General features: G+C 38.9%; 2 protein-coding genes across 2 annotated transcripts; one reads left to right on the forward strand and one right to left on the reverse strand.

Annotated features, from left to right (window-relative positions):
- Positions 1-936: 936 nt before the first annotated feature.
- On the forward strand, positions 937-1971 carry LOC113898818 (trace amine-associated receptor 6-like). The gene has a single exon (XM_027552171.1). It carries the CDS (start codon positions 943-945, stop codon positions 1969-1971), a length of 1029 nt encoding a protein of 342 aa, XP_027407972.1. The 5' UTR covers positions 937-942.
- Positions 1972-16729: 14758 nt separating this feature from the next.
- On the reverse strand, positions 16730-17773 carry LOC113898731 (trace amine-associated receptor 7a-like). Its single transcript, XM_027552137.1, has one exon. It carries the CDS (start codon positions 17759-17761, stop codon positions 16730-16732), a length of 1032 nt encoding a protein of 343 aa, XP_027407938.1. The 5' UTR covers positions 17762-17773.
- Between the last annotated feature and the right edge of the window lie 8796 nt (positions 17774-26569).

The following is a 26569-nucleotide window of genomic DNA, read 5'->3' on the forward strand; positions in this document are numbered from 1 at the left end:
ACTCCCTCCCCATACCATCCCTCTGGGTCATCCCAGTGCACTAGCCCCAAGCATCCAGTATCGTGCATCGAACCTGGACTGGCAACTCGTTTCATACATGATATTATACATGTTTCAATGCCATTCTCCCAAATCTCCCCACCCTCTCCCTCTCCCACAAAGTCCATAAGACTGTTCTATACATCAGTGTCTCTTTTGCCGTCTCATACACAGGGTTATTATTACCATCTTTCTAAATTCCACATATATGCCTTAGTATACTATATTGGTATTTTTATTTCTGGCTTACTTCACAATAAAAATGCAAGAAAGTGTCCACAACAGAAGTGAGATTAGGGGAAATTTTCAAGTCTAAGAAGAAAAAAAAGTCTTTGGCTTTTTTTTTTTTTTTTTTTTTGTAGAAATGTAATGAGTAACCTAACTTAATGCGAGGAGTCATTTTGTAGAATAACTGTCTTAATAATCACTCTTGAAAACAATCTTCCAATTTCACAAGTTGCTCTACAGGGATTCCATCTAGGGATTTTCCTATAGATGGCATTCATTTATCTGCAAGGACTGTGTGCTTTAGGCAGTAATGCAGATAAACCTAACAGGAGATGGTGCTTTCTGTCTACAATTAGTTCTCATATCACACCCTGTTGAAAAGAGGAACTCTGGAGGTAAACACCTAAAAATATTTAAGACTTTACCAAATCAAGGAAACAGCGTTAGTCAAAACTAACTCCTAGCAATCTTGGCCAATGTAATTTTTTGTATTTTATTTTGCTATTGAACACAATTGAGATCTATAGTAAAAAAAAAAAAAAAAAGGAAAATTGAAAAACAATAGTACTAATATGTGATAATTCCCTCAGGCATCCTACTGTATGTTTTTCCCTCAGAAGCATTGAGAGTCTGTGGAAATCGAGGACAGAATTCTCTGAATGTAAAGGGCAGATCATGAGCAACTCGTCCCCCACTGCAGCTGTGCAGCTCTGCTACGAGCACCTGAACGGATCTTGTGTGAAGACCCCCTACTCACCCACATCCCGTGTGATTCTGTACATGGTGTATGGCTTTGGGGCTGTCCTGGCTGTGTTTGGAAACCTCCTGGTGATGACTGCCATCCTTCATTTCAAGCAGCTGCACTCACCAACCAATTGTCTCATTGCCTCTCTGGCCTGTGCAGACTTTCTAGTGGGAGTGACTGTGATGCCCTTCAGCATGGTCAGGTCTGTGGAGAGCTGCTGGTACTTTGGGCGAACTTTCTGCACTTTTCACACATGTTTTGACACAGCATTTTGTTACTCTTCTCTCTTCCACTTGTGCTTCATCTCCATCGACAGGTACATTGCTGTTACTGAGCCTCTGGTCTATCCCACCAAGTTCACGGTGTCTGTATCATGCATATGCATCAGCATCTCCTGGATCCTGCCCCTTACTTACAGTGGCGCCGTGTTCTACACGGGTGCCAATGAGAAAGGGCTAGAGGAATTGTCTCATGCCCTCAACTGTGCAGGAGGCTGTCAGACAGTTGTAAATCAAAACTGGGTATTGATAGATTTTCTGTCCTTCTTTATACCTACCCTTGTCATGATCATTCTCTATAGTAATATTTTTCTTGTGGCCAGACAACAGGCTAAAAAGATTGAAAATACTGGTAGCAAAGCAGAGTCATCCTCAGACAGTTACAAATCCAGAGTAGCCAAGAGAGAGAGAAAAGCAGCTAAAACCCTGGGTATCACGGTCATAGCATTCATGATCTCGTGGTTACCATACAGTATTGACTCATTAATTGATGCCTTTATGGGCTTCATAACCCCGGCCTATATTTATGAGATTTTCTGTTGGTGTGCTTATTACAACTCAGCCATGAACCCCTTGATCTATGCTTTATTTTACCCTTGGTTTAGGAAAGCCATAAAAGTCATTGTGAGTGGTCGGGTTTTTAAGAATAGTTCAGCAAGCATGAATTTGTCCTCTGAATAAATGTAAGCCATTGGATTGAGGAAGTATAAGATATCTTTACATTTTCCAAATGAAATGAATTTTTAAAACTCAAATAAGACTGTTACTGAAGAGAAAACAAATTGCTTTCCAAATTTAATTGGATAAGTCAATATGTTTCAGTCTTTCTAGGATATTCACTTCCTGTTGCTTCTCCAAAATATTTATTTGACTCATAAATGTTAAATCCCTATTTGTTGTCTAAAGTGGAGCTCACTCTGTACCCCAATAATGTAGAATAGTATAGGTTAGTATAGCATATTACAGTTATAGATATAATAACCACTAGCAAAAACAATAAAACAAGTATAGGATCTTTCCTTCCAGTTTATAACTTCACTTCTAAGGCCTGAGTAGGATGGTGCTGACACTGAAGGTGAGTAATGAATGCCTGCAAGCAAGAGGTGAAAGGTGGAATGTAGTTTACACATTCCTCCTTCTGTTTTCTTTTTATTCCATTGACTCTTCCCTTTGTAACCTGAAAATGTCTTTTTCTTGATTTCTTTTCCTCTTTTCCTTACAAAGACTTTCACTCACCTCCAACTTGTCAAAAACTTCTCTATGATGACTTTCACTGGGCTATTGTGGGTTTTTTTTTTTTGCAATGTAACTTATCAAATTGGCCAATATTAAAGAAGAGTTCATCAAATGTAAAAATTAATATCAAAATAATCATAAATTTCATATTGATAATTTGAAAAATTTGAAATTAATTTGGTGATATATTGGGAGTTTGCCAATAACTGTGACATGAAATGCAGTGCTGAAAGTGGCTTATTAAACTGGGGAAGAGAAACGGTACCAGTTTCAGTAGCATCACCTTTATACTTTACCTTCTTGCTGATGTGAACATCCTTGAGCATCTGAGAGAAATATATTTCTTAACTAATGGTTGACACAGTGGTCATATTTTCTAGTTTCCTAAAATCTGAGTACCACCCTGTTCTGTCAGTTAATTATTTCTCTCTTCAGGCCTTGATTACCTGTCATGCCTTTTCTAACAAGCTTACCTTTTCTTCGCTTTCAAACGTTTCCTTGTTCCATGTTCCCTGTTAACGCCGTGTATTCCTTGTCTTTCTCTGGACTCAGTTTACTTTCACTGTGAGCAGCTTTTTCCTTGAACTCTGGTATTTCTGGACGTCCTAAAGGCCTCTAGCCCCGCACATCAGCCATCTCAAACTCAATGCGACCCTCGTATTTTACATTTAGTAGGATATTTTGTAACTGTGGGAAAAACTACGAACAAATGGTGAAATTACCGTAATAGTAGTTATCATTTTATGTAATAGTTTTCTTATTCCGTGAGGTTTTTTGTTTTAACTTCCAGTGTTGACAGAGGGCAGTTTCCGGTCATTTCTTTCCCATAAACTCTTTCAAGTTTGTACATTGTCCGTGATAAAAACGACACTGTTGTTTATGTTATTAGGAAAAATGGATAATTTAGAAATGTTGATATGGTATAAAATTTCTTGAAAAAGTCTTAAGCATTTTGCCTCATGTATTTCACAAAACCAAAACTGTTTTCTTCCAGATGTTAGAAGGCTAGAAGATAGCATAGTTTTTATAGTTTGGATTGGTGGACTCAGAACAGAAAATGTGCCCTACACTTTTAAACTTCAAAAAAAAAAAATAGAGCCATGACAAAGAAAAAAAGACAAACTTAGAAGCCATTGGTGGCACACATGATGAAGAAAGTGTTAGTAACTTGAAAATGTAAAAGCTTGGATTTCTCTGGTGGTCCAGAGAAGACTCCATGCTTCCAATGTAGGGGATCAATTTCTGGCCTGGGAAGTTAAAAAAAAATGTAAAAGCCTTTTACAAAACAGACAGAGAGAGAGAGACAAACATCCCACTAAACAAATAAATATGCAATTTTACAGAGATGTGGCTAAGGAATACACTAAAAGGTCAAGTGTGCAAATAATCAAATAATGCTAAAAAATGTAATAGAGTTTCAGATTGCAAAATGGCAAACCTTATATGACTCAGTAATATCTATTAATAATTAGAGTGTGGGAAATGAACACTCTCATGAGAACTGAGCATGCTTATATACATTTAAGGGAAATATAATTTAGTATTTTCTTTGTGAGAAGGATTAAGATATTTATGTAAAATTTCAAATCGTGTATGTCACTTGACTCTATAATTCTGTTCCTGGCAAGTAATCCTAAGAAAAGAGTCAGGCAAGTAACCAAACATGATAAGCATATTCATTGTATACCTCTCAATTACTAACTGGAGAAAAATGTAGATCAGTGTGGGATAAATTCAGTAAATATGGTCCATCTATGCAATAGAATGTTACAAAGCCAATAAAAAGCACCAATAAGTTCTGTATCAGTTCACACAAAAAGGCAACCACAATTTATTTTTTGACTCAAAACAAAACCAGAAAAGTGTAACCCAGATTATAAAACAGCATATGCAATATGCCCCCCATATATATTTTATATATACCTTTATATGCTTGTACAAGGTTTAACTTTATATATAATGGACAGTGTGTGTGTACAGGGGATCTAATTTATAATTTATCTCTATAGTTTCAATATTTGTGATGAAATAAATATATAAAAATTGATATTACCATACACTTCTCTATTCTTATCAATGCATTTGGGTTTGGGTTTATGTGTTTATTTCTTTCATTTTAGGTGACTGTCTTTTCAGTATGAATCTCTGATATACTATCTTCTTACTGAATGAAATTAAATAGTAGCTGCATGGGAAAAGTTAAGAGACCATATTTTAAAGTGATGTAAATATTTTAGCAGTTATATCTCCATGTTGTTAAAGTGCTTAAAACATTTTTTTTTTTGTAGCAGTACTTTAAGATCCTACAACTCTTCCTATTTAACATTAATCAGAAGCTGTATTCAAAAGCTGTGGACTCTACCAAGAGTCATTCTTCTAACTTGTATTTGTGTTTCGCTTCTGCGCTATATGTCAATTCTTGAAAAGTGATAAACAGTAATAGTAGATGTGTTGGGTATAAGATGGGAGAGATCTCATCTTCTAATACAGGAATGCAGAGTCTCTAGAGAATCATTGCACAGGAGTTTGAATCAGAAAGTACTGAGGACAAATCCTGGCTTTGTGACGTTGGACAACTTCCATAACCTCTTCCAGCTGCAGATTTTTCACCCTTAATATGGGAATAATATTACCTCCATATAGAGCTGTATGAGTTAGATAAGGTGGGAAAAGGACTCAACTTATAGTTGGAGCTGAGTTACTATATAGTAACCAATAACATAGTATGGTAAAATACTTGATAGATAATCATTAACAAAATAAAACAAGTGCGGAATCTTTTCTTCCAACTTCAACTTTTAAGGAATGATTAGAATGATGGTTGCTGATATTTAAGGTGGATGAGGAAGCAAATGATGAAAGTAAAGTGAGAGGAAGTGAGAGGTAAAGTGACTAGTAGCTGGCTTTCTAGAGCTAGTGAGACTGAAAAGCAGGTGTCACGGATCATATACCCAAATTGGAGAGATTTCAGGTTTTGGCACAAGTCCACATCCTGAAATTCCAAAAGCAAAAATATTGGAAGTTAGTGTCTGATTAATTTGGTGAAAAACACTGACATGAAGTTATTTCTAATGTTTATTTCTGACCAGCCCTTCTGAAGGTTCATGCTTTGGTGCAGAGATAATAGTGTTGATGACAAATGCTTCACATACTTCACTGCTACTGCTGCTGCTGCTAAGTTGCTTCAGTGATATTCTGTGCGAACCCATAGACGGCAGCCCACCAGGCTCCCCCATCCCTGGGATTCTCCAGGCAAGAACACTGGAGTAGGCTGCCATTTCCACATTCAAAATTTTTAACAGATGTGCCTTTTTCAACTAAAAAGAAATTCCAATTTCCAGAAGTCCCAAGGGTTTCAGATAAGACTGTAGCTTGTAGATTACAAGTCCTAGGTCACAACTGAAGTAGGGTGCTGGTGATATCCTGAAAAGAAAGGATTTTATGGAGGCAGCTTTAGCATATGGACAGAACACAGAGTCCACTCAGTCTGCCTAAGACTGTCTCCAGACTCTCCCCAACTTTGTAACCTCCTAGGCCTTAGTATTCTCAGCTGTGAAATGGGGATAATAATACTAGCTTCATTGGAGGCTTACTGTGATGACTATTGAGGTAAACACTTCTAAAGCACATGGTTTAGTACTTAATATAGCAAGTGTTTATGTTTAAAATATAATAAATACTGAGAGTAGAACTAGAGAGAATGACAGAGTGCTGAGTATTAAAATTAAGGAGCAAAAATAGAAAGAAGGATGTGTTGACAGTATTGGAGAGAGGCGAGACTGGTACGGTGTAATGACCTTGGGGGGACTGGGGTGATGGAGGGCGAATGCTCCACCACCATGAGGAATACAGAGGATGCCACTTCATTTGCTCTGACACCAGAGAGCAGAGTCCTCAGGTGAAGACCAGGTTCCTAAAAGTTACAGAGAACCTGCACAGAAGGAAATATGTTTATAAAGTTATATCTCAGTATTTACTCTTTGTAACACTGTCTTTTAATCTTAATTCAGTTATGTTGAAAGGCCAGTCTGGGAATCAGTGCTGAACTACGGCAAACTTTTCATTGGTCAGAAGGAAAAAATGAGAAAAAAAAAGAGAACAATGAGGCATGTGTTTCATAATGGAAAATTTATTCAATTTACAAGACTGTTGTTTCTTCTTAGATTATGTTGTTCCTAAATTTTGGTATTAAAACACTTATATAAAATTATGGGAAAGGGCATGAACATTGTTCCCACAGTTATTATTGCTATTTATCTTTATTTGGTAAGTTAAAATTGGTTGATTATCTATTGGTTCCCCTAATTTTTGTCAATTTTTTAATTTCTGAAGCCCAAGTTTCCAGGAACCAGTTTCCTAACGTTAGTATTTTTAATAGAAAAGGTGGTGTTTTCAGCAGGTAAGTCTTTTATTATGCCCCTCAGATAAACCAGGGAAACACTGGTCAATTCCAAACATTACACTCAGTGAAGTAACAATGAGTGGTAATAAACTTGACATGCTCCAAGGGAAGGAGAAGTCCAAGAAACCAGCTGCATAGAAGAAGCAATGTGAAACATCTGCTATAAAAAGGAAGAATTGTCCTGCATTTTTCTGCTTTTTTTTTTTTTTTGCTACAACTCTGAAGCCTCTTGATGAAAGTGAAAGAAGAGAGTGAAAAAGCTGGCTTAAAGCTCAACATTCAGAAAACTAAGATCATGGCATCCGGTCCCATCACTTCATGGCAAATAGATGGGGAAACAGTGGCTGACTTTATTTTTCTGGACTCCAAAATCACTGCGGATGGTGATTGCAGCCATGGAATTAAAAGACTCATGCTCCTTAGAAGGAAAGTTATGACCAACCTAGACAGCATATTAAAAAGCAGACTTTACTTTGCCACAAAGGTCTGTCTAGTTAAGGCTATGGTTTTTCCAGTAGTCATATATGGATGTGAGAGTTGGACTATAAAGAAAGCTGAGTGCAGAAGAATTGATGCTTTTGAACTGTGGTGTTGGAGAAAACTCTTGAGAGTCCCTTGGACTGCAAGGAGATCCAACCAGTCCATCCTAAAGGAGATCAGTCCTGGGTGTTCATTGGAAGGACTGATGTTGAAGCTGAAACTCCAATACTTTTGCCACCTCATGCAAAGAGTTGACTCATTTGAAAAGACCCTGATGCTGGGAGGGATTGAGGGCAGGAGGAGAAGGGGACGACAGAGGATGAGATGGTTGAATGGCATCACCAATACAATGGACATGGGTTTGGGTGGACTCTGGGAGTTGGTGATGGACAGGGAGGCCTGGCATGCTGCGGTTGAAGGGGTCGCAAAGAGTCGGACATGACTAAGTGACTGAACTGAAGTATATTACAGGAATCTAGGTTCTTTTAGGTTAGTCCCTGAAGAGAACTCATGTCATGTTGAGATGAGATGTAAATTGGAGGCTCTAAGCAACCTAGATGTCTATCAGCAGACGAATGGATAAGAGACTGTGATACATATACACAATTGAGTATTACTCAGCCATTAAAAAGAATGCATTTGAATCAGTTCTAATGAGGTGGATGAAACTGGAGCCTATTATACAGAGTGAAGTAATCCAGAAAGAAAAACACCAATATAGTATACTAATGCATATATATGGAATTTAGAAAATGGTAATGATAACCCTGTATGTGAGACAGCAAAAGAGACACAGATGTACAGAACAGTCTTTTGGACTCTGTGGGAGAGGGAGAGAGTGGGATGATTTGGGAGAATGGCATTGAAACATGTATAATATCATATATGAAATGAATTGCCAGTCCAGGTTCCATGCATGATACAGGATGCTTGGGGCTGGTGCACTGGGATGACCTAGAGGGATGGTATGGGGAGGGAGGTGGGAGGGGGGTTCAGGATGGGGAACACGTGTATACCCATGGCAGATTCATGTTGATATATGGCAAAACCAATACAATGGTGTAAAGTAATTAACCTCCAATTAAAATAAATAAATTTATATTAAAAAAATAAATTGGAGGCTCTTCCTAAGGCCTTCATAAGACCATCTTAAGTAAATGCATTTGCATCAGATAAAGATCAAGATTAGGCAGCAGTCACGTTTCTCAAGGGGTTAGAGAACACTAGGCAGCATTTGGAGTCAAACTTTGGTTGTCTTGCATCATCTACAGTTTTCAGTCTCATATCTACGTTGGACATTTGTTTACAGGCTTTGAACTTCTCTAAGACATTCCTCAAATTAAAGTCTGTTTAATAAATTCCCCAATGGCTAAGAATGTGAGGTATTCCTCAGTTATGATGAAAGTGGGAGAAAGATGCGTTAATGATGCTCTGTGGTCTTTCCAGTGCCCAAACTCAGAAGCTTGCTAATGAGAAGGGGAGAGACATATTTTGTACTCTTGTCTCTTTGGATTAGAGTCAAGAGGTAGCCAAACATAAAGCAGGGTCAGAGTGTTAAACTATAAATAAATAGCCCTTGGCATTGGCCACTTTGATCAATATGTCTAATTTACAGTCTAAGCAATTCTTCAAGTTGGTGCCTAATTGAATCCGTTCTTACCTAGATTCACCATACAGTCCATTTGTATTTAACAAGTATTTCTTAGGAATGTGTATAACTGCTTATAGAATATTTTGGGGGTGAGAAACAGTACAAAATTACATTCTCTCCCATCACAGTCCAGTGTGCTCTAACATATCTTCCTTTTTATCCCTTCATGAGATTTCAGGCAGACCCCAGAGCTGTCCAGTCACTCTGAGTGTTAAATTTCCATTTTGATCTACACTAATTTAAAACCATAATCTCTATCAAATACAGTATCTGCATTCTCACTGAACCCAGACTAGCCAAGCCTAAGTTTAAAACTCTGGATTTTAGGGAAACAGCATGTCTGATCATTTATTCCTTGTCCCACACTCCTTTTCCGCTCTATCCCATAGAGAGAAGAAGAGAGTAGAAGAAAAAGAGCACAATCATTCCGTGCCCAATTAGGTTCCTTGTAACCTTCATTTCAGAGAAGGCAATGGCACCCCACTCCAGTACTCTTGCCTGGAAAATCCCATGGATGGAGGAGCCTGGTAGGCTGTAGTCCATGGGGTCGCTAAGAGTCGGACAGGACTGAGCAACTTCCCTTTCACTTTTCGCTTTCATGCATTGGAGAAGGAAATGGCAACCCACTCCAGTGTTCTTGCCTGGAGAATCCCAAGGACGGGGGAGCCTGGTGGGCTTCCGTCTATGGGGTCGCACAGAGTTGGACACGACTGAGGCGACTTAGCAGCAGCAGCAGCAGCAACCTTCATTTAGTGGTCACAACCTCTGTGTATGAGCCTTCTAACAGCATCCCACTCCTGCATCGCATATCTGGGGGCTGCAGGCATCCCTGCAGGAGGCATTCCCACCCCAGGTCCCTCGTCCTTGTGATCAGTGCTGGTTTGGCCTTTCTCAGCATCCTCCTCAAGTCCTGCGGGAAGTGTCACAGTTGCCTGACACACCCTGAAGTGGGAGGGCTGAGGAAGGGCCAAACCAGACTGGCTTCCACTGGCCTCCAGACCTCATGAAACTGATGCATTTCTGGCACCAGAATCATTAACAGTATGGCCTTCTCTCCCCACTGGCCCATTTCTCCTCCCAGCCATCTCTCTCCATTTCTACTTTCCTCTGCTTAACATGGCTTTCCAGATGGTGCTAGTGGTAAAGAACCCACCTGCCAATGCAGGAGATGTAAGAGACTCAGGTTCAATCCCTGGGTGGGAAAAAACCCTTGGAGGAGGGCATGGCAACCCACTCCAATATTCTTGCCTGGAGAATCCCAGGGACAGATGAGACTAGTGGGCTACAGTCTACAGGGTCGCAAAGAGTCAGACAGGACTGAGGTGACTTAGCATGCACGCACTGCTTAACACAAACACAGAGCAGGTCAGCAAGCAATTGAAGAAGCAGATTTAAAGAGGCAATTAAGATTGAATCATCTTGCCAGTACCTTCTTCACTGGAGTAGTTTCCTGAACAAAGGACCCCAGAAGAAAAGTCTGCCTGGAGAGATTCTAAGGAGAAGTCAAGAGAGGTCAGCTGGGGGGTGGGGGGGAGTGGTTCACCCCACATTAGGGAACTGAACCGTGGGTGGATTCCCCCAAAAGAAGTTACATGTATACCTCATCACTGAGCCTACAGTTGGGCTTCTGCCACAATCAAGACATAGGTCATTAATACCATGACACTACAAGGCATGAGAACACAGCTTTCATCTCTTTATTAATACTCTTTTTATTCTTGTTCCATCCTGGAGGGTGGTTGGGGCTCCAAGCAGAAACTGGGAGTGAAAGGAAGAGGCCTAAGCCTGGATGGCACTGACTGGGGTAGGAAAGATAAGATTACTTAACTGGATGTGATTTTAAAGCTCTACTCTGAATTATAAAGACCTTATCATGACTTCATAAATTTTGGAAATTGAATGGAAAATTGTAATACCTTCCCAGAATGTTCTTAACATGTGGGGAAGGGAGAATCAGTAGAGTAGATTTGCCTGCTCTAGGAGATAAATGGTAAAGCTGTTTTATGTTTGAGATGCACCAAGTTCAGACTGTCCCAAATCTAGTGACATATTCGATGGGCCAGACTTCCTAATCAGACTAGAAGGAAGGATGAAGTTAATGACTAGAGTTCTGTTCTTTCATGCTTTTCCTGAATAATTTGAAAACTTTTTCCCATCATCTCATTATACGTTTTCAGAAATCTCATTTATTTCTTAGAAAGTAAATAATAATTATTTAAACAATCACTCAGTAGTTCTGAGTACATTCTTAATTTTCCCCTATTTAAGTTTTCATCATCAGAAGTAAATTTACTGTTGATGAAGTGCTCTTCAAAAAGTGACCATTTGATTTCTGGGTCAGTATTTAGGGCTGACATTTTGAAATGTGAAAAAATCCATCTGCTAAGACATGAGCAATGACTGGTCAGAAAGGATGCTCTTTTGAGAGACAGTTAATCTGTGGAGGTGCCCACCTTTGCTTTCCATTGATCTTTCATTGTTGGATCATGTCAAGGCTTGAGAGGTGTAGGAGGCTCAGGTCAACAGATATTTACCAACAGTAGTTAAGCATTTCATCATTTTCACAATGGAATGGTTGAATTGGTACATATCATCTGAAGATTAGCCCTGTCAAGATAAGTGAGCCGATAATTTACTTACTTCTGAAATCCCAGTTAGATGCCCTAAAGTGTATCTCTGAAAGATCAAAATGAGATAGGGTCAAACAGATGGAAAACCCTAGGTACAGAAAATACAACCCACATTAAACACAGTGAAAGTTTCTCAGATGGGTAAGAGAAATTCTTTCCATAGGACCTGGGAGAAATTCTTAATCCCAGAAAAAAGCAGTTGAAGAATGAGCACAAGAAAATAATAAAAATGATCCTAGAGAAAATTTTCTCTGGGCTAAAGAATCTAAACTCCAAATGTAAATACCTACCAACTACAAAGAGACAAAACAAAACAAAAAATAGAGGCGCTAAATATAAACAAATATAAAGAGAAGTTCTTAAAAGTTCCTAGGAACAAAGGCCAGGGAGAACTAGTCTATGAAAATGGAATGAACACCATACTGGGACCAAGCTTCTCATCAGTACACTAGGTCCAAGAAGACAATGGAGTTATGTTTTTGCAGTTGCAAGATAATTTATTTTTGGAAATATAACTCTTGTGAAAATTAAAACTATAATTGAAATCCTATAAAATTTTAAAAAACTTTTTGGAATTGTTGCTGTTCAATTGCCAAATCATGCCCGACTCTTCATGACCCCAGGGACTGAGGCATGCCAGGCTTCTCTGTCCCTCATTGTTTCCCAGAGTTTACCCAAGTTCATGTCCAATGAATTGGTGATGCCATCCAACCATCTCATCTTCTGTCACCCTCTTCTGCTTCTGCCTCAAATAAGAAGTAATATATAATGGATAACTATATATAGTATACATTTCTATATACTATAATATACAATATGGTGGCTCAGATGGTAAAGAATCTACTATCAATGCAGGAGACCCAGGTTCAATCCCTGGGTCAGGAATATCCCCTGGAGATGGAAATGGCTACCCACTCCTGTATTCTTGCCTGGAGAATTGCATGGACAGAGGAGCCTGGTAGGTTATAGTCCTTGGGGTGGTGTAGAGTCAGACACAACTGACTGACTAACATTTTCACTTTTCACAATATAACAAATGTTTTATTATATTAAATTATAATTAATAAACATGATTGTATAACATACATTTATAGATAAAATTTGCATTAATACAAAATAGAGCAAGAATCAGATGGTCATGGATCATTAGAACCAGGCAAGCCACATCTAAGGGAGTAGAGGTGAGGCAATTCTTAGAAAGGAGACCTTGAGCCAAGACTAGGGGGAGGAGGGGATGAAAGTAGATTTCTACACTTCTCAGCAAGGCCCAATCCACCTCCTGGAGGGTGGCCAAGCCCCCTTCTGTGAATTCATGAGACTGGCTATCTTGCTCAAGTACTTAAGTTGTGACCTGCATCTAGAAAGGGATGGTTCAAACCAAACTTCAGTCAACAGGTGAGGTGAATAAACAAATTGTGCTCAATTCACATAGTGAAATGCTGCTGCTGCTGCTGCTGCTGCTGCTGCGGTCACTTCAGCCATGTCCGACTCTGTGCGACCCCATAGACGGCAGCCCACCAGGCTCCCTGTCCCTGGGCTTCTCCAGGCAAGAATAATGGAGTGGGTTGTCATTTCCTTCTCCAATGCATGAATGTGAAAAGTGAAAGTGAAGTCGCTCAGTCGTGTCCGACTCTTAGCGACCTCATGGGCTGCAGCCTACCAGGCTCCTCCGTCCATGGGATTTTCCAGGCAAGAGTACTGGAGTGGGGTGCCATTGCCTTCTCCACAGTGAAATGCTACTCTATCACAAAGAAAAAAGACTAAAATATATATTTTTAAATTTTTATTATTATTATTTTTTTTTACTTTACAGTATTGTACTGGTTTTGCCACACATCAACATGCATCTGCCACGGGTGCACACCTGTTCCCCATCTTGAACCCCGCTCCCACCTCCCTCCCTATAGCATCCCTCTGGGTCACCCCAGTGCACCAGCCCCAAGCTTCCTGTATCCTACATCGAACCTGGACTGGCGATTCGTTTCTTATATGATATTATACATGTTTTAATGCCATTCTCCCAAATCATCCCCCCACCCCCGATTCATGCTTTGACATGGATTATTCTCCAAATTACTATACAGAGTGAAATAATTCAGACAGAAATGAGTATATATAATGTATAGCTGTATTTATATAAAATGCTAGAAGTACAAACTAGTATAGAGTGACATAAAGCTGATCAGTGGCTGTGTGGGGATGGAAGAAGGTTGAGTGTGTAGGGATGAGCAGGAAGGACATATCAAAGAACATGAGGAATCTTTGGGGAGATAGGTATGTTCAGTCTTGATTTTGGTGATGATTTTACAGGTATCTACAAATGTCAAGATTTATCAAATATATAGTTTAAATATGTTCAATTTATATGTCCATTATGAAAAATATTTAATTATGAGCTTCTCTGTTAAAAAATTTAAATATGGGGAGTTCCCTGGTGGTCCAGTGGTTAGGATTCAATGCTTTCAATTCCATGGCTTGGGTTCAAAACCGGATGGGCTAACTGAGATTCTGTAACCCATGCGGTGCAGCCAGGAAAAATTTTAAATTACTTAATTAATTATTTTAAAGGGATGGTTCAGAATAGACCATCTCAAAGTCACCTTCAGTTTTATTATTTTGTACATTTATCACAGCAGACTAACAATTGAATGGCCAAGAAACTGTGACCAGCTTGCTTTTCTTGGTGTGCGAATTTTTCTGTCTCTGATTTCATCTCCAAATGTCTGACAGAGAGGGATGGTCTTTCCAGAGGTACATCCCAATAACCACAAAATAAGTGTGAAGTGTCTGTAATTTGCATATCACAATAACCACTATGATGCATAAAGAATTATTTTTTTTATATACTCAGGCACATAAATGAGAAGAAGCTTGTGCTTTTAGAAAGAAAGATATTAAATATTCACCAAAATACAGTGATATGTTGATCTGGGGAAGAAAGGAGTAAAATTAAATCATTTGTTAAATATATGTGAAAAGGGACTTAAAAAACAGAAAGACAAGTGTAAAAGTACTAAACTAGATGTTAGAAGTGCTTATTTGAATCCAGAAGCTTAGATATGAATCCAAAGTCTGCTAAGATATTCAGCAGATTTTGTAAGCACTTTGTAGCTTTTTCTGTTTTTAAAATGGTCAGTATGATTTCTCTATAGCTTGTGGCACAGGATTAGAGAAAGTTACTACATTGAAAGCACTAAATCAAAATAAATTGATGATTGTCAGCATTGGAAGAGTTGTGTATAAACTAATACTAAGCAGTCTAGGGTGCCTTTAAATTATCTGCATCATCTTTACTCATAAAATGAAGATGAGAGAGTTTCATTCAAGCATAGTATATTCAGAAAAAGTTCACTGTCTCAGGAAAGGCTTACCAGCTTAAAGCATTTGTTTAATAATAGAAACAATGTGCTAATATATTTCTGATTTATATGAATCAAGAAATTAAAGAAAAATAACAAGAATATTTTTAATATTTATTCCCTCTTGCCCCAAAGATATGATGCTCTGATTTTTAAATTTTGATGTCTGATTACAACAAACCAAAAGTTAGAAGAGAATCAAACAATTAACTCAGTGCATGGGACACACAGCACCCTCCAATCTTTAGACCCAGAACAATCTTCATGTCTGAAAAGCTGGTGAATGTTATACAAAGTAAATAGCTTAACTTACCCAATGTGAGTTGCTTAAATTAATTCAGTTTCAAATCTGTGGGTCACACAAAATGTGTTTACCAGTCTGTCTATCATCATTTATCTCCTTTACTTCACTTTTCTATTCTTTTGGGTGTTTTTTAATTTGGACGTTTTATGTAAATCATTGAAAGCCCTTATAAATAATTTTGGTACATTTAATCACTATACTTTAATAAAATAAATGTTTAAAAAATAATATTTTTGGTACAATGCAAAAGTGAACAAATATTAAATTAATTTAAGATAGAGTACAGTAATGAGTGACAGTCTTAAAACCCATGTTCTAAACATATGTTAACTGGTAAAATTTCTGAACCAAAATGAAATTGTAGGATTAGAATTAATCAGTACAAAGAAGCTTACTGAATAATCAAATACTATTAATGACACCAATCACCTTTCCCATAGTAAAGACTTAAATGGATGTTATAGTCACTCTTTCTCTCTGGGTTGATCTTACTCGACTCTAAGATCATATTTCTGGACCACAAATCTGAACACCTGACAGTAAGGAGTCACTACTTTGCCCTCCCTGAGCCAGGATGTCTCTGAGCATTCCCCAGCTGCATGTGCATTTTAATGGAAAAATATTACAATCACAAAAATATAAAGAGAAGTAATAACCAAGGCTGAACTATTATAAAGCAATACAAGGGAGGATTTAGAATAATAAAAACATAGGTTTTTTTTTTTTTTCTATACATTCTTTTTGACTTCTCTGATAGCTCAGTTGGTAAAGAATCTGCAATGCAGGAGACCCTGGTTCGATTCCTGGGTAGGGAAGATCCACTGGAGAAGGGATAGGGTACCCATTCCAGTATACTTGGGCTTCCCTCGTGGCTCAGTTGGTAAAGAATCCACCTGCAATGCAGGAGACCTGAGTTCAATCCCTGGGTTGGGAAGATCCCCTGGAGAAGGGAAAGGCTACCCGCTCCAGTATTTTGACCTGGAGAGTTCCATGGACTGTATAGTCCATGGGGAGGCAAAGAGTCAGACATGACCGAACGACTTTCACTTTCTTTATACATTCTTTTAAATTTTCTCAAGAATGCTACAAAGGAGAGTTTATTAACTAGAGACATACAGTGAAGTTCAGAGAATGGAAACAGCCCAAGATCGGTGTTAGATTGCCATGTTCCTGGCTCCAAGGTCATGCTGTTTCCATTACATACAGGGTTTTATGTTATATTTACCAAAGAATGATGAATCTGAATTTAAGTGTTTGGGTCAAATTTGAAGCATAATTTATTTTACATTAGAAGACCCTGACACATATGACTAAATTTTCTACCCAACGTGTGTTCACTGTGAATCTACTGTCAATTCCTCCATCTAAAATGTAGACTTACCCAGAAAATAAATTTACTGTTGAGGAATTCTCTCTCAAGACTTTGCCAGTGACAATGAGTTTGATGGCTTTTCGAAACCAAGGATAAAAGAATGCATAAATCAAGGGGTTCATAGCTGAGTTATAGTAAGCAATCCAAACCAATATTTCATAAATATATGTGGGAGTGATGAAACCTAGGAAGGCATCAATGATGGAATCGAGGAAGTAAGGCAGCCAGGAGATCAGAAACGCTAGCACTGCAATGCCCAGCGTTTTTGCAGCCTTTCTCTCCCTCTTGGCTACTCTGTCTTGGTAGCTGTTTGAGCATCGCCCAGTCTTATTGCTCAGATTCTCAATTTTTCTAGCCTGTTGTTTAGCGATTAGGAAAACATTGGAGTAAAGAACTATCATCACAAGGGTGGGAATGAAGAATAAAATGAAATTCACTAATACCCAGCTCTGATTCACTGCAAATTGACAGCCTCCCACACAGGAGAGAGCACTTACTAGATCCTCCAGTCCAGCTGCATTCGCTCCTGAGCCAAGAAGGGAAAAAGAATAAATAACTGAAAAGAGCCAGGAGAAGGCAACACACATGCCAGAAACAGACATAGTGAACCTAGTTGGATAGACCAGGGGGTCAGTGATCGCAATGTACCTGTCCAGAGAGATAAAGCACAAGTGGTAGATGGAAGCGTAACAGAATGACCCATCAAAACAAGTGTGAAATTTACAGTAACTTTCCCCAAAGTACCAGCAGCTCTCCACGGACTTCACTGTGCTGAAGGGCATCACAGTCACTCCCACCAAGAAGTCTGCACAGGCCAAGGAGGCAATCAAGCAATTGGTTGGAGAATGCAGCTGCTTGAAGTGGAGAATGGAAATCATTACCAAGAGGTTTCCAAATACAGCCAGCACAGCTCCAAAGGTGAACACTGTGTACAGGATGAGGCGGGGAGCTGGTGAGTAGGGGATTTTCACACAGGATCCATTCAGGTGCTCGTAGCAGAGCTGCACAGCTGCAACAGTGGATGAGCTGCTATTCATGGTGCTGCTGTAGATAGCACGTAAACATCCGGAGAAGGTCCTCCCTTTTTCAATCAAATAAAATAGAACCAAGATCTTTGAACCACTTATTTCTGTTATAATTACCAAACATTATCGTGTGACCTGTCATGTATTTATGTTAGTTTTAATCTCTGACCATATTAAATAACTGTATATTGAATTTGAATTTATTTTAATTTTAGAATATAAGGTATTATTTTTATACTTAAAATGTACTCTGAAACAATATTCTAAATTGAATAATAATTTAACTTCAAATAAATCTGTTGCAAATTTTCTTTTCCCACAAAAGATGTCTTACCTTACAATATAACAACAATCTTTTATTACCTGACTGATGTTTGGGTGGGTATTCCTCTTTGTCAAAGTTAGCACGGTGCGTGTTGATTTGTTATTTATTCATTACCTTTTATGGAAGCCCATATAATGCCCGTGGTAAAACTCCTGCCTGCCAATGCAGGAGATGCAAAAGACGCAGGTTACCTTTTACTACTCACCTCTAAACTATCTAACAAGTTAATGCCAAATCCCCTCAGGAAGCACAGCCAAATCCCATATCCAAAATCCTCTACAGTGGAGTCCCTATGGTGCAAGGTGTGAAGAAGAAGAAATTCACACTTTTACTCTTCAATTAAAATTTATTGTTTGATGTAGAATAGCGTGGATACAAAACCCAAGGAAAAAGAATGAACACTCTCACTCATAATGAAGCAGAAATCCTAAACAAAATAAAATTAACAGCATATAAAGAGATGATACATCTTGGGGTTGGTGATGGACAGGGAGGCCCAGCGTGCTGTGATTCATGGGGTCGCAGAGTCGGACACGACTGAGTGACTGAACTGAACTGAACTGATGCCAAGAATGAAAGTTTGCTTTAACAATTGAAAATCTATTACTATAATTCACCATTTAACAGATTTAAATTGTATGATCATCCAATGAAATACAAAATTCCGTCTGATATATTTCAAAATTTATTCATTGATAAAAGGAAAAAGTCTTAGCTAAGTAAAAATATGAGATCGTTTTATATGAAGAGGTCTACACAAAAAGGACCTATTGCACAGGATATATTGCAGAGAGATATTTAAGAACATTCTCTTTAAGATGAATAAATACTCAGAGACACTTCAGTAGAAGAAAATTTATGAGCTGTAAGGCATGCAAGACATCTGTATATTCAAATGCATTTCAGTCATTCATGTATATTACATTTATATTTGCTTATTTATTGTATAGACCTTGTCAAGAAAATGAGAGTTATTAAGGGAATAGTTCATGCAAAGATAGACACAATAAAGGACAGAAATGGTAATGACCTAATAGAAGCAGAAGAGATTAAGAAGAGGTTGCAAGAATACACAGAAGAACTGTACAAAAAAGGTCTTAGAGACAAAGATAACCATGATGGTGTGGCCATTCATCTAGAGCCACACATCCTGGAGTGTGAAGTCAGATGGGCCTTAGGAAGCATTACTATGAACAAAACTAGTGGAGGTGATGGAATTCCAGCTGAGCTATTTCATATCTTAAAAAGATAATGCTGTGAAAGTGCTATACTCAATAGGCCAGGAAATTTGGAAAACTCAACAGTGGCCACAGGACTGGAAAAGGTCAGTTTTCATTCCAGTTCCAAAGAAGGACAATGTCCCAAAGGTTCAAACTACCGCACAATTGTGCTTATTTCACATGCTAGTAAGGTAATGCTCAAAGCTCTCCAAGCTAGGCTTCAACGGTGAACTGAGAACTTCTAGAGGTACAAGCGGGATTTAGAAAAGGCAGAGGAACTCGAGATCAAATTGCCATCATCCGTTGGGTCAGAGAAAAAGCAAAAGAATTCCAGAAAAACATCTTATTCATCGACTTTGCTAAAGCATTTGATTGTGTGGATCACAACAAACTGTGGGAAATTGTTCAAGAGATGGGAATACCAGATCACCTTACCCACCTCCTGAGAAGCGCTATATGAGAAGCCCTCCTTCAAGAAGCAACAATTACAACTAGGCATGAAACAATGGACTGGTTCAAAACTGGGAAAACAGTACATTAAGGCTGTATATTGTCACCCTGCTTACTTAACTTCTATGCAGAGTATATCATGCAAAATGCTGGGCTGGATAAAGCGCAAGCTGGAATCAAGATTGCCAGGAGAAATATCAATAACTTCAGATATACAGATGACACCACCCTAGGGGCAGAAAGTGAAGAGGAGATGAAGGATGAAAGACAAGAGTAAAATATCTGGCTTACAATTCAACATTCAAATGACTAAGTTCATGGCCTCCAGTCCCAACACTTCATGGCAAATAGAGGGGAAAAGAATGGAAACACTGACAGACTTGATTTTCTTTAGCTTCAGAATCACTATGGATGGTGTCTGCAGCCATGAAATTTTAAAATGCTTATTCCTGGGAAGAAAAGCTATGACAAACTTAGCATATTAAAAGCAGAAATGTTACTTGCCAACAAAGGTCCATATAGTCAAAGCTATGGTTTTTCCTGTAGTTATGTATGGATGTGAGAGTTGGACCATAAAGAAGGCTGAGCCTGAAGAATTTATGTTTTCAAATTGTGGTGCTGGAGAAGAATCTTGAGAATCCCTTGGATGGCAAGAAGATCAAACCAGTATATCCTAAAGGAAATCAATCCTGAATATTCATTGAAAGGACTAATGCTAAAGCTCCAATATTTTGGCTCCTGATGCAAAGAGCTGACACATTGGAAAAGACCCTGATGCTGGGAAAGATTGAGGGCAGGAGGAGAAGGGGGCGATAAGAGGATGAGATGATTAGATAAGACCACCAACTCAATGGACAAGAGTTTGAGCAAACTCAGGGAGACAGTGAGGGACAGGGAAGCCTGGTGAACCACTCTCCATGGGGGTCACAAACAGTTGGGCATGACTTAGCGACTGAACAACAACAGCAATAAAACAATGTTTATAAAATGTGATAATATTGGACCATTTTGTCTTTTACTGGACTCCAAAGAGATTGCTTCTAAATTTTCATCTCTCAGTGTGTGCTGAATTTCAGTGATAGATATATTTTTTATCATTTTAAAGAAGGAAACAATGAGCAATCAAAACTTTGAATAGAACTCAGGCAAGATCAAAGAGCTACATTCTCATACTTAGTATTAACATGATCTGGTGTCTTTGTTACTTTTCTCTTGAGTAACAATATGATAGATTCACTCCTACCTACTAATGGAGAAGGAAATGGCAACCCACTCCAGTGTTCTTGCCCGGAGAATCCCAGGGACGGGGGAGCCTGGTGGGCTGCCATCTCTGGGGTCTCACAGAGTCGGACACGACTGAAATGACTTAGCAGCCTACCTACTAAAGAGTTTTCCTGGAATCATTTTGCCAACTCTAATTCAGTCATCTAAGGCTAGATCAGATCAGATCAGATCAGTCGCTCAGTCGTGTCTGACTCTTTGCAACCCCATGAATCGCAGCATGCCAGGCCTCCCTATCCATCACCAACTCCCAGAGTTCACTCAGACTCACGTCCATCGAGTCAGTGATGCCATCCAGCCATCTCATCCTCTGTCGTCCCCTTCTCCTCTTGCCCCCAATCCCTCCCAGCATCAGAGTCTTTTCCACTGAGTCAACTCTTCGCATGAGGTGGCCAAAGTACTGGAGTTTCAGCTTTAGCATCATTCCTTCCAAAGAAATCCCAGGGCTGATCTCCTTCAGAATGGACTGCTTGGATCTCCTTGCAGTCCAAGGGACTCTCAAGAGTCTTCTCCAACACCACAGTTCAAAAGCATCAGTTCTTCAGCACTCAGCCTTCTTCACAGTCCAACTCTCACATCCATACATGACCACAGGAAAAACCATAGCCTTGACTAGCTGGACCTTTGTTGGCAAAGTAATGTCTCTGCTTTTGAATGTGCTATCTAGGTTGGTCATAACTTTCCTTCCAAGGAGTAAGCGTCTTTTAATTTCATGGCTGCAGTCACCATCTGTAGTGATTTTGGAGCCCAGAAAAATAAAGTCTGACACTGTTTCCACTGTTTCCCCATCTATTTCCCATGAAGTGGTGGGACGGGATGCCACGATCTTCGTTTTCTGAATGTTGAGCTTTAAGCCAACGTTTTCACTCTCCACTTTCACTTTCATCAAGAGGCTTTTGAGTTCCTCTTCACTTTCTGCCATAAGGGTGGTGTCATCTGCATATCTGAGGTTATTGATATTTCTTCCAGCAATCTTGATACTAGTTTGTGTTTCTTCCAGTCCAGCGTTTCTCATGATGTACTCTGCATATAAGTTAAATAAACAGGGTGACAATATACAGCCTTGACGAACTCCTTTTCCTATTTGGAACCAGTCTGTTGTTCCATGTCCAGTTCTAACTGTTGCTTCCTGATCTGCATTCAAATTTCTCAAGAGGCAGATCAGGTGGTCTTGTATTCCCATCTCTTGAAGAATTTTCCACAGTTTATTGTGATCCACATAGTCAAAGGCTTTGGCATAGTCAATAAAACAGAAATAGATGTTTTTCTGGAACTCTCTTGCTTTTTCCATGATCCAGCGGATGTTGGCAATTGATCTCTGGTTCCTCTGCCTTTTCTAAAACCAGCTTGAACATCAGGAAGTTCACAGTTCACATATTGCTGAAGCCTGGCTTGGAGAATTTTGAGCATTACTTTACTAGCGTGTGAGATGAGTGCAGTTGTGCGGTAGTTTGAGCATTCTTTGGCATTGCCTTTCTTAGGGATTGGAATGAAAACGGACCTTTTCCAGTCCTGTGGCCACTGCTGAGTTTTCCAAATTTGCTGGCATATTGAGTGCAGCACTTTCACAGCATCATCTTTCAGGATTTGGAATAGCTCAACTGGAATTCCATCACGTCCACTAGCTTTGTTTGTAGTGGTGCTTTCCAAGGCCCACTTGACTTCACATTCCAGGATGTCTGGCTCTAGGTCAGTGATCACACCATCCTGATTATCTGGGTTGTGAAGATCTTTTTTGTACAGTTCTTCTGTGTATTCTTGCCATCTCTTCTTAATATCTTCTGCTTCTCTTAGGTCCATACAATTTCTGTCCTTTATCGAGCTCCTCTTTGCATGAAATGTTCCTTTGGTATCTCTGATTTTCTTGAAGAGATCCCTAGTCTTTCCCATTCTGTTGTTTTCCTCTATTTCTTTGCATTGATCACTGAAGAAGGCTTTCTTATCTCTTCTTGCTATTCTTTGGAAGTCTGCATTCAGATGTTTATATCTTTCCTTTTCTCCTTTGCTTTTTGCTTCTCTTTTTCCACAGCTATTTGTAAGGCCTCCCCAGGCAACCATTTTGCTTTTTTTGCATTTCTTTTCCATGGGGATGGTCTTGATCCCTGTCTCCTGTACAATGTCACGAACCTCATTCCATAGCTCATCAGGCACTCTGTTTATCAGATCTAGGCCCTTAAATCTATTTCTCACTTCCACTGTATAATCATAAGGGATTTGATTTAGGTCATACTTGAATGGTCTAGTGGTTTTCCCTACTTTCTTCAATTTAAGTCTGACTTTGGCAATAAGAAGTTCATGGTCTGAGCCACAGTCAGCTCCTGGTCTTGTTTTTGCTGACTGTATAGAGCTTCTCCATCTTTGGCTGCAAAGAATATAATCAATCTGATTTTGGTGTTGACCATCTGGTGATGTCCATGGAGATCAGTGGAGAAATAACTCCAGAAAGAATGAAGGGATGGAGCCAAAGCAAAAACAATACCCAGCTGTGGATGTGACTGGTGATAGAAGCAAGGTCCGATGCTGTAAAGAGCAATATTGCATAGGAACTTGGAATGTCAGGTCCATGAATCAAGGCAAATTGGAAGTGGTCAAACAAGAGATGGTAAGAGTGAATGTCAACATTCTAGGAATCAGCGAACTGAAATGGACTCGAAAGGGTGAGTTTAACTCAGATGGCCATTATATCTACTACGGTGGGCAGGAATCCTGCAGAAGAAATGGAGTAGCCATCATGGTCAACAAAAGAGTCCAAAATGCTGTACTTGGATGCAATCTCAAAAACGACAGAATGATCTCTGTTCGTTTCCAAGGCAAACTATTCAATATTATGCCCCAACCAGTAACACTGAAAAAGCTGAAGTTGAATGGTTCTCTGAAGACCTACAAGACCTTTTAGAACTAACACCCAAAAAAGATGTCCTTTTCATTATAGGGACTGGAATGCAAATGTAGGAAGTGAAGAAACACCTGGAGTAACAGGCAAATTTGGCCTTGGAATACAGAATGAAGCAGGCAAAGACTGATAGAGTTTTGCCAAGAAAATTTCCGTCATCTAAGGCTAAGGAGGTTATAATACAATACCAACAAAAGCATTACATGCTTGTGTAATTAGAAAGCCTTAATCAGCCAACCTGGGTAGTCATATTTAGGAAAGACTATCCTGGAGTGATCTTCCCTGGAGCTCAGATGGTAAAGAATCTGCCTACAATGAAGGAGACCTGGGTTCGATCCTCAGGTCAGGAAGATGCTCTGGAGAAGGGAATAGCAATCCACTTCAGTGTTCTTGCCTGGAGAATCCCAATGCACAGAGGAGCCTGGCAGGCTACAGTTCATGGGGTTGCAAAGAGTCAGACACGACTGAGCAACTAACACTGCTACTGCTATCCTGGAGTGAATGCAAGAATCTGCTCTTTTGTTTTCTTTTTCTTTTGTTGAGTTCCACATACTCACTACATGCTCAAAAGAAATTTCATATTCAGAATTGTACTAGAGATTTTGGTATAATATATAATAATAGAATATTTTCCCTACCCATAGGAAGTATTTTAAAAATCTTTAATTTTCCTTTGGTCTATCTATAATTTAGTAACAGTGTAATTCTGTGTGAAATTTATTGAATGGAACTATTATGTGACTCTTTCACTTAATTTTTTCTATGTGCTCTATGCTCTAAAAATAGGAAGATGTCCTTTTTTAAAATCTGCTGCAGTTAATCTGATGTATTGAGGATAGTAAGTGATAACATGAAAATGTACTTATTTTTATCATGCTACTGCTCTACTTGACTCCCTCTTTTTCCAAGCCCAGTCTTCCATTTATGGAAATTAATCCTACAGTCCCAAACTAATCCTCCCTTCTATTTGCCTACTTTTGCCTACACAAGTCCAAACATGCTTGGGGATTCCTCAAAAGTCCTTCCTACTGAAAAATAAGGTTGTTTTAACAACTTTTTAACCCGCAGGCCATGGGACCATATGTGGGTGAGAAGACAATATTATAGGAATGACCAAATACCATGTGCCAGCCTTGTGATGGCAACTCATCCTCTGCTCACAGGAGTTAGATCTTCGATATCCTTCTGAGTCTCAAAAAATATATTTTAAAATGAATTATCCATACTACCCACAAAATTATTTTCCTTGAGGAAAATACTAGATAAAATACATTTTTTTAATCCTTAGCTATCCTTGCACAGGTACTTAGTGAAGTGAAGTCACTCAGTTGTGTCCTACTCTTTGCGACCCCATGGACTGTAGCCTACCAGGCTCCTCTGTCCATGGGATTTTCCAGGCAATAGTCCTGGAGTGGATTGCCATTTCCTTCTCCAGAGGATTTCCCCAACCCAGGGACTGAACCCTCCAGCATTGTAGACAGACACTTTACCTTCTGAGCCATTTACTTGTATATAATTAATATTCAGAATTTGTTTGAAAACAATGAAAAGACTCAATGAAAACCAATGAGAAAAAATTACTTCAAATGAATGACAAGACAGAAAAATCCAAAAGAAAAAGACCTACATACCACTACTTATACTACAATGGTTTCATTATGCAAAACACTGGACTTCCACAAAGGATCAGCAGATGAAGAATCTGCCTGCAATACAGGAGACACAGGAGACATGGGTCGGAGATTTATACATTGTTTAGGCTTTTTCTAATATTAGGTTTTTTGCAGCAAAAGCAAAGAATTTTTGATCCTACAACATCCTGGAGAAGTAAATACAGAGTATACTTAGGTAAGGAAACTGCTGAGAAAAAAATGAGAATGTGAATTACACATTATTTTCAAGTGAGAGAAATTGATGCAGAAATGGTCCCCGCTAGTGATAATAGATAATTTTTTCACATGCAGATTTTATATTAGCTAACAATCATTGTATCAGCTTTTTTGGTAAATTTTTTCCACAATTTCTACTTCTTTATAATGTCTGTAGCTAACCTCTACATTTCTAAGTGGGAGAAATAATTTCTGTCGACTGAGCCACCCCACCTGTGATACTTTGCTATGACAGCCCTAGAAAATGAAATAATGTTGCAGAAGACTGAGAAAGAAGGACCATTGAAAGATAAATGAAAGTTGAATCTAAATGAGAAAATGATTACTGATTTGAGAACGAAAAATGAGATTCAGGATTCACAGAAATGGATATATGGTACATATAGAATGCATATACATATAGTATAACAAGTACATATAGTAAGAATGTGTACAAAGCATCAAGACAGATGATACAAGTAAACCACTTAATCATTTATTACTTTGTTATATCGCTTCAGTTGTGTCTAACTCTTGCTGAGCCTATGAACTGTAGCCTCCCAGGCTCTTCTGTCCATGGAATTCTCCAAACAAGAATACTGGAGTGGGCTGCCAGGCCCTCCTCAAGGCCATGCCTTTATTACTTAGTGCAATAAATATCTTTATTATATGATGAAGGCACCTGTCTGTGACTTTGCTCCTGGATAATTTGAAATATATTTATATATATATATATATATCCCAAATTTTGAAAAGCTTTATTCATTTTTTGTATCTAATTTC

The sequence above is a fragment of the Bos indicus x Bos taurus genome, chromosome 9 (assembly GCF_003369695.1).
Source record: "Bos indicus x Bos taurus breed Angus x Brahman F1 hybrid chromosome 9, Bos_hybrid_MaternalHap_v2.0, whole genome shotgun sequence".
Taxonomy (NCBI): Eukaryota; Metazoa; Chordata; class Mammalia; order Artiodactyla; family Bovidae; genus Bos; species Bos indicus x Bos taurus.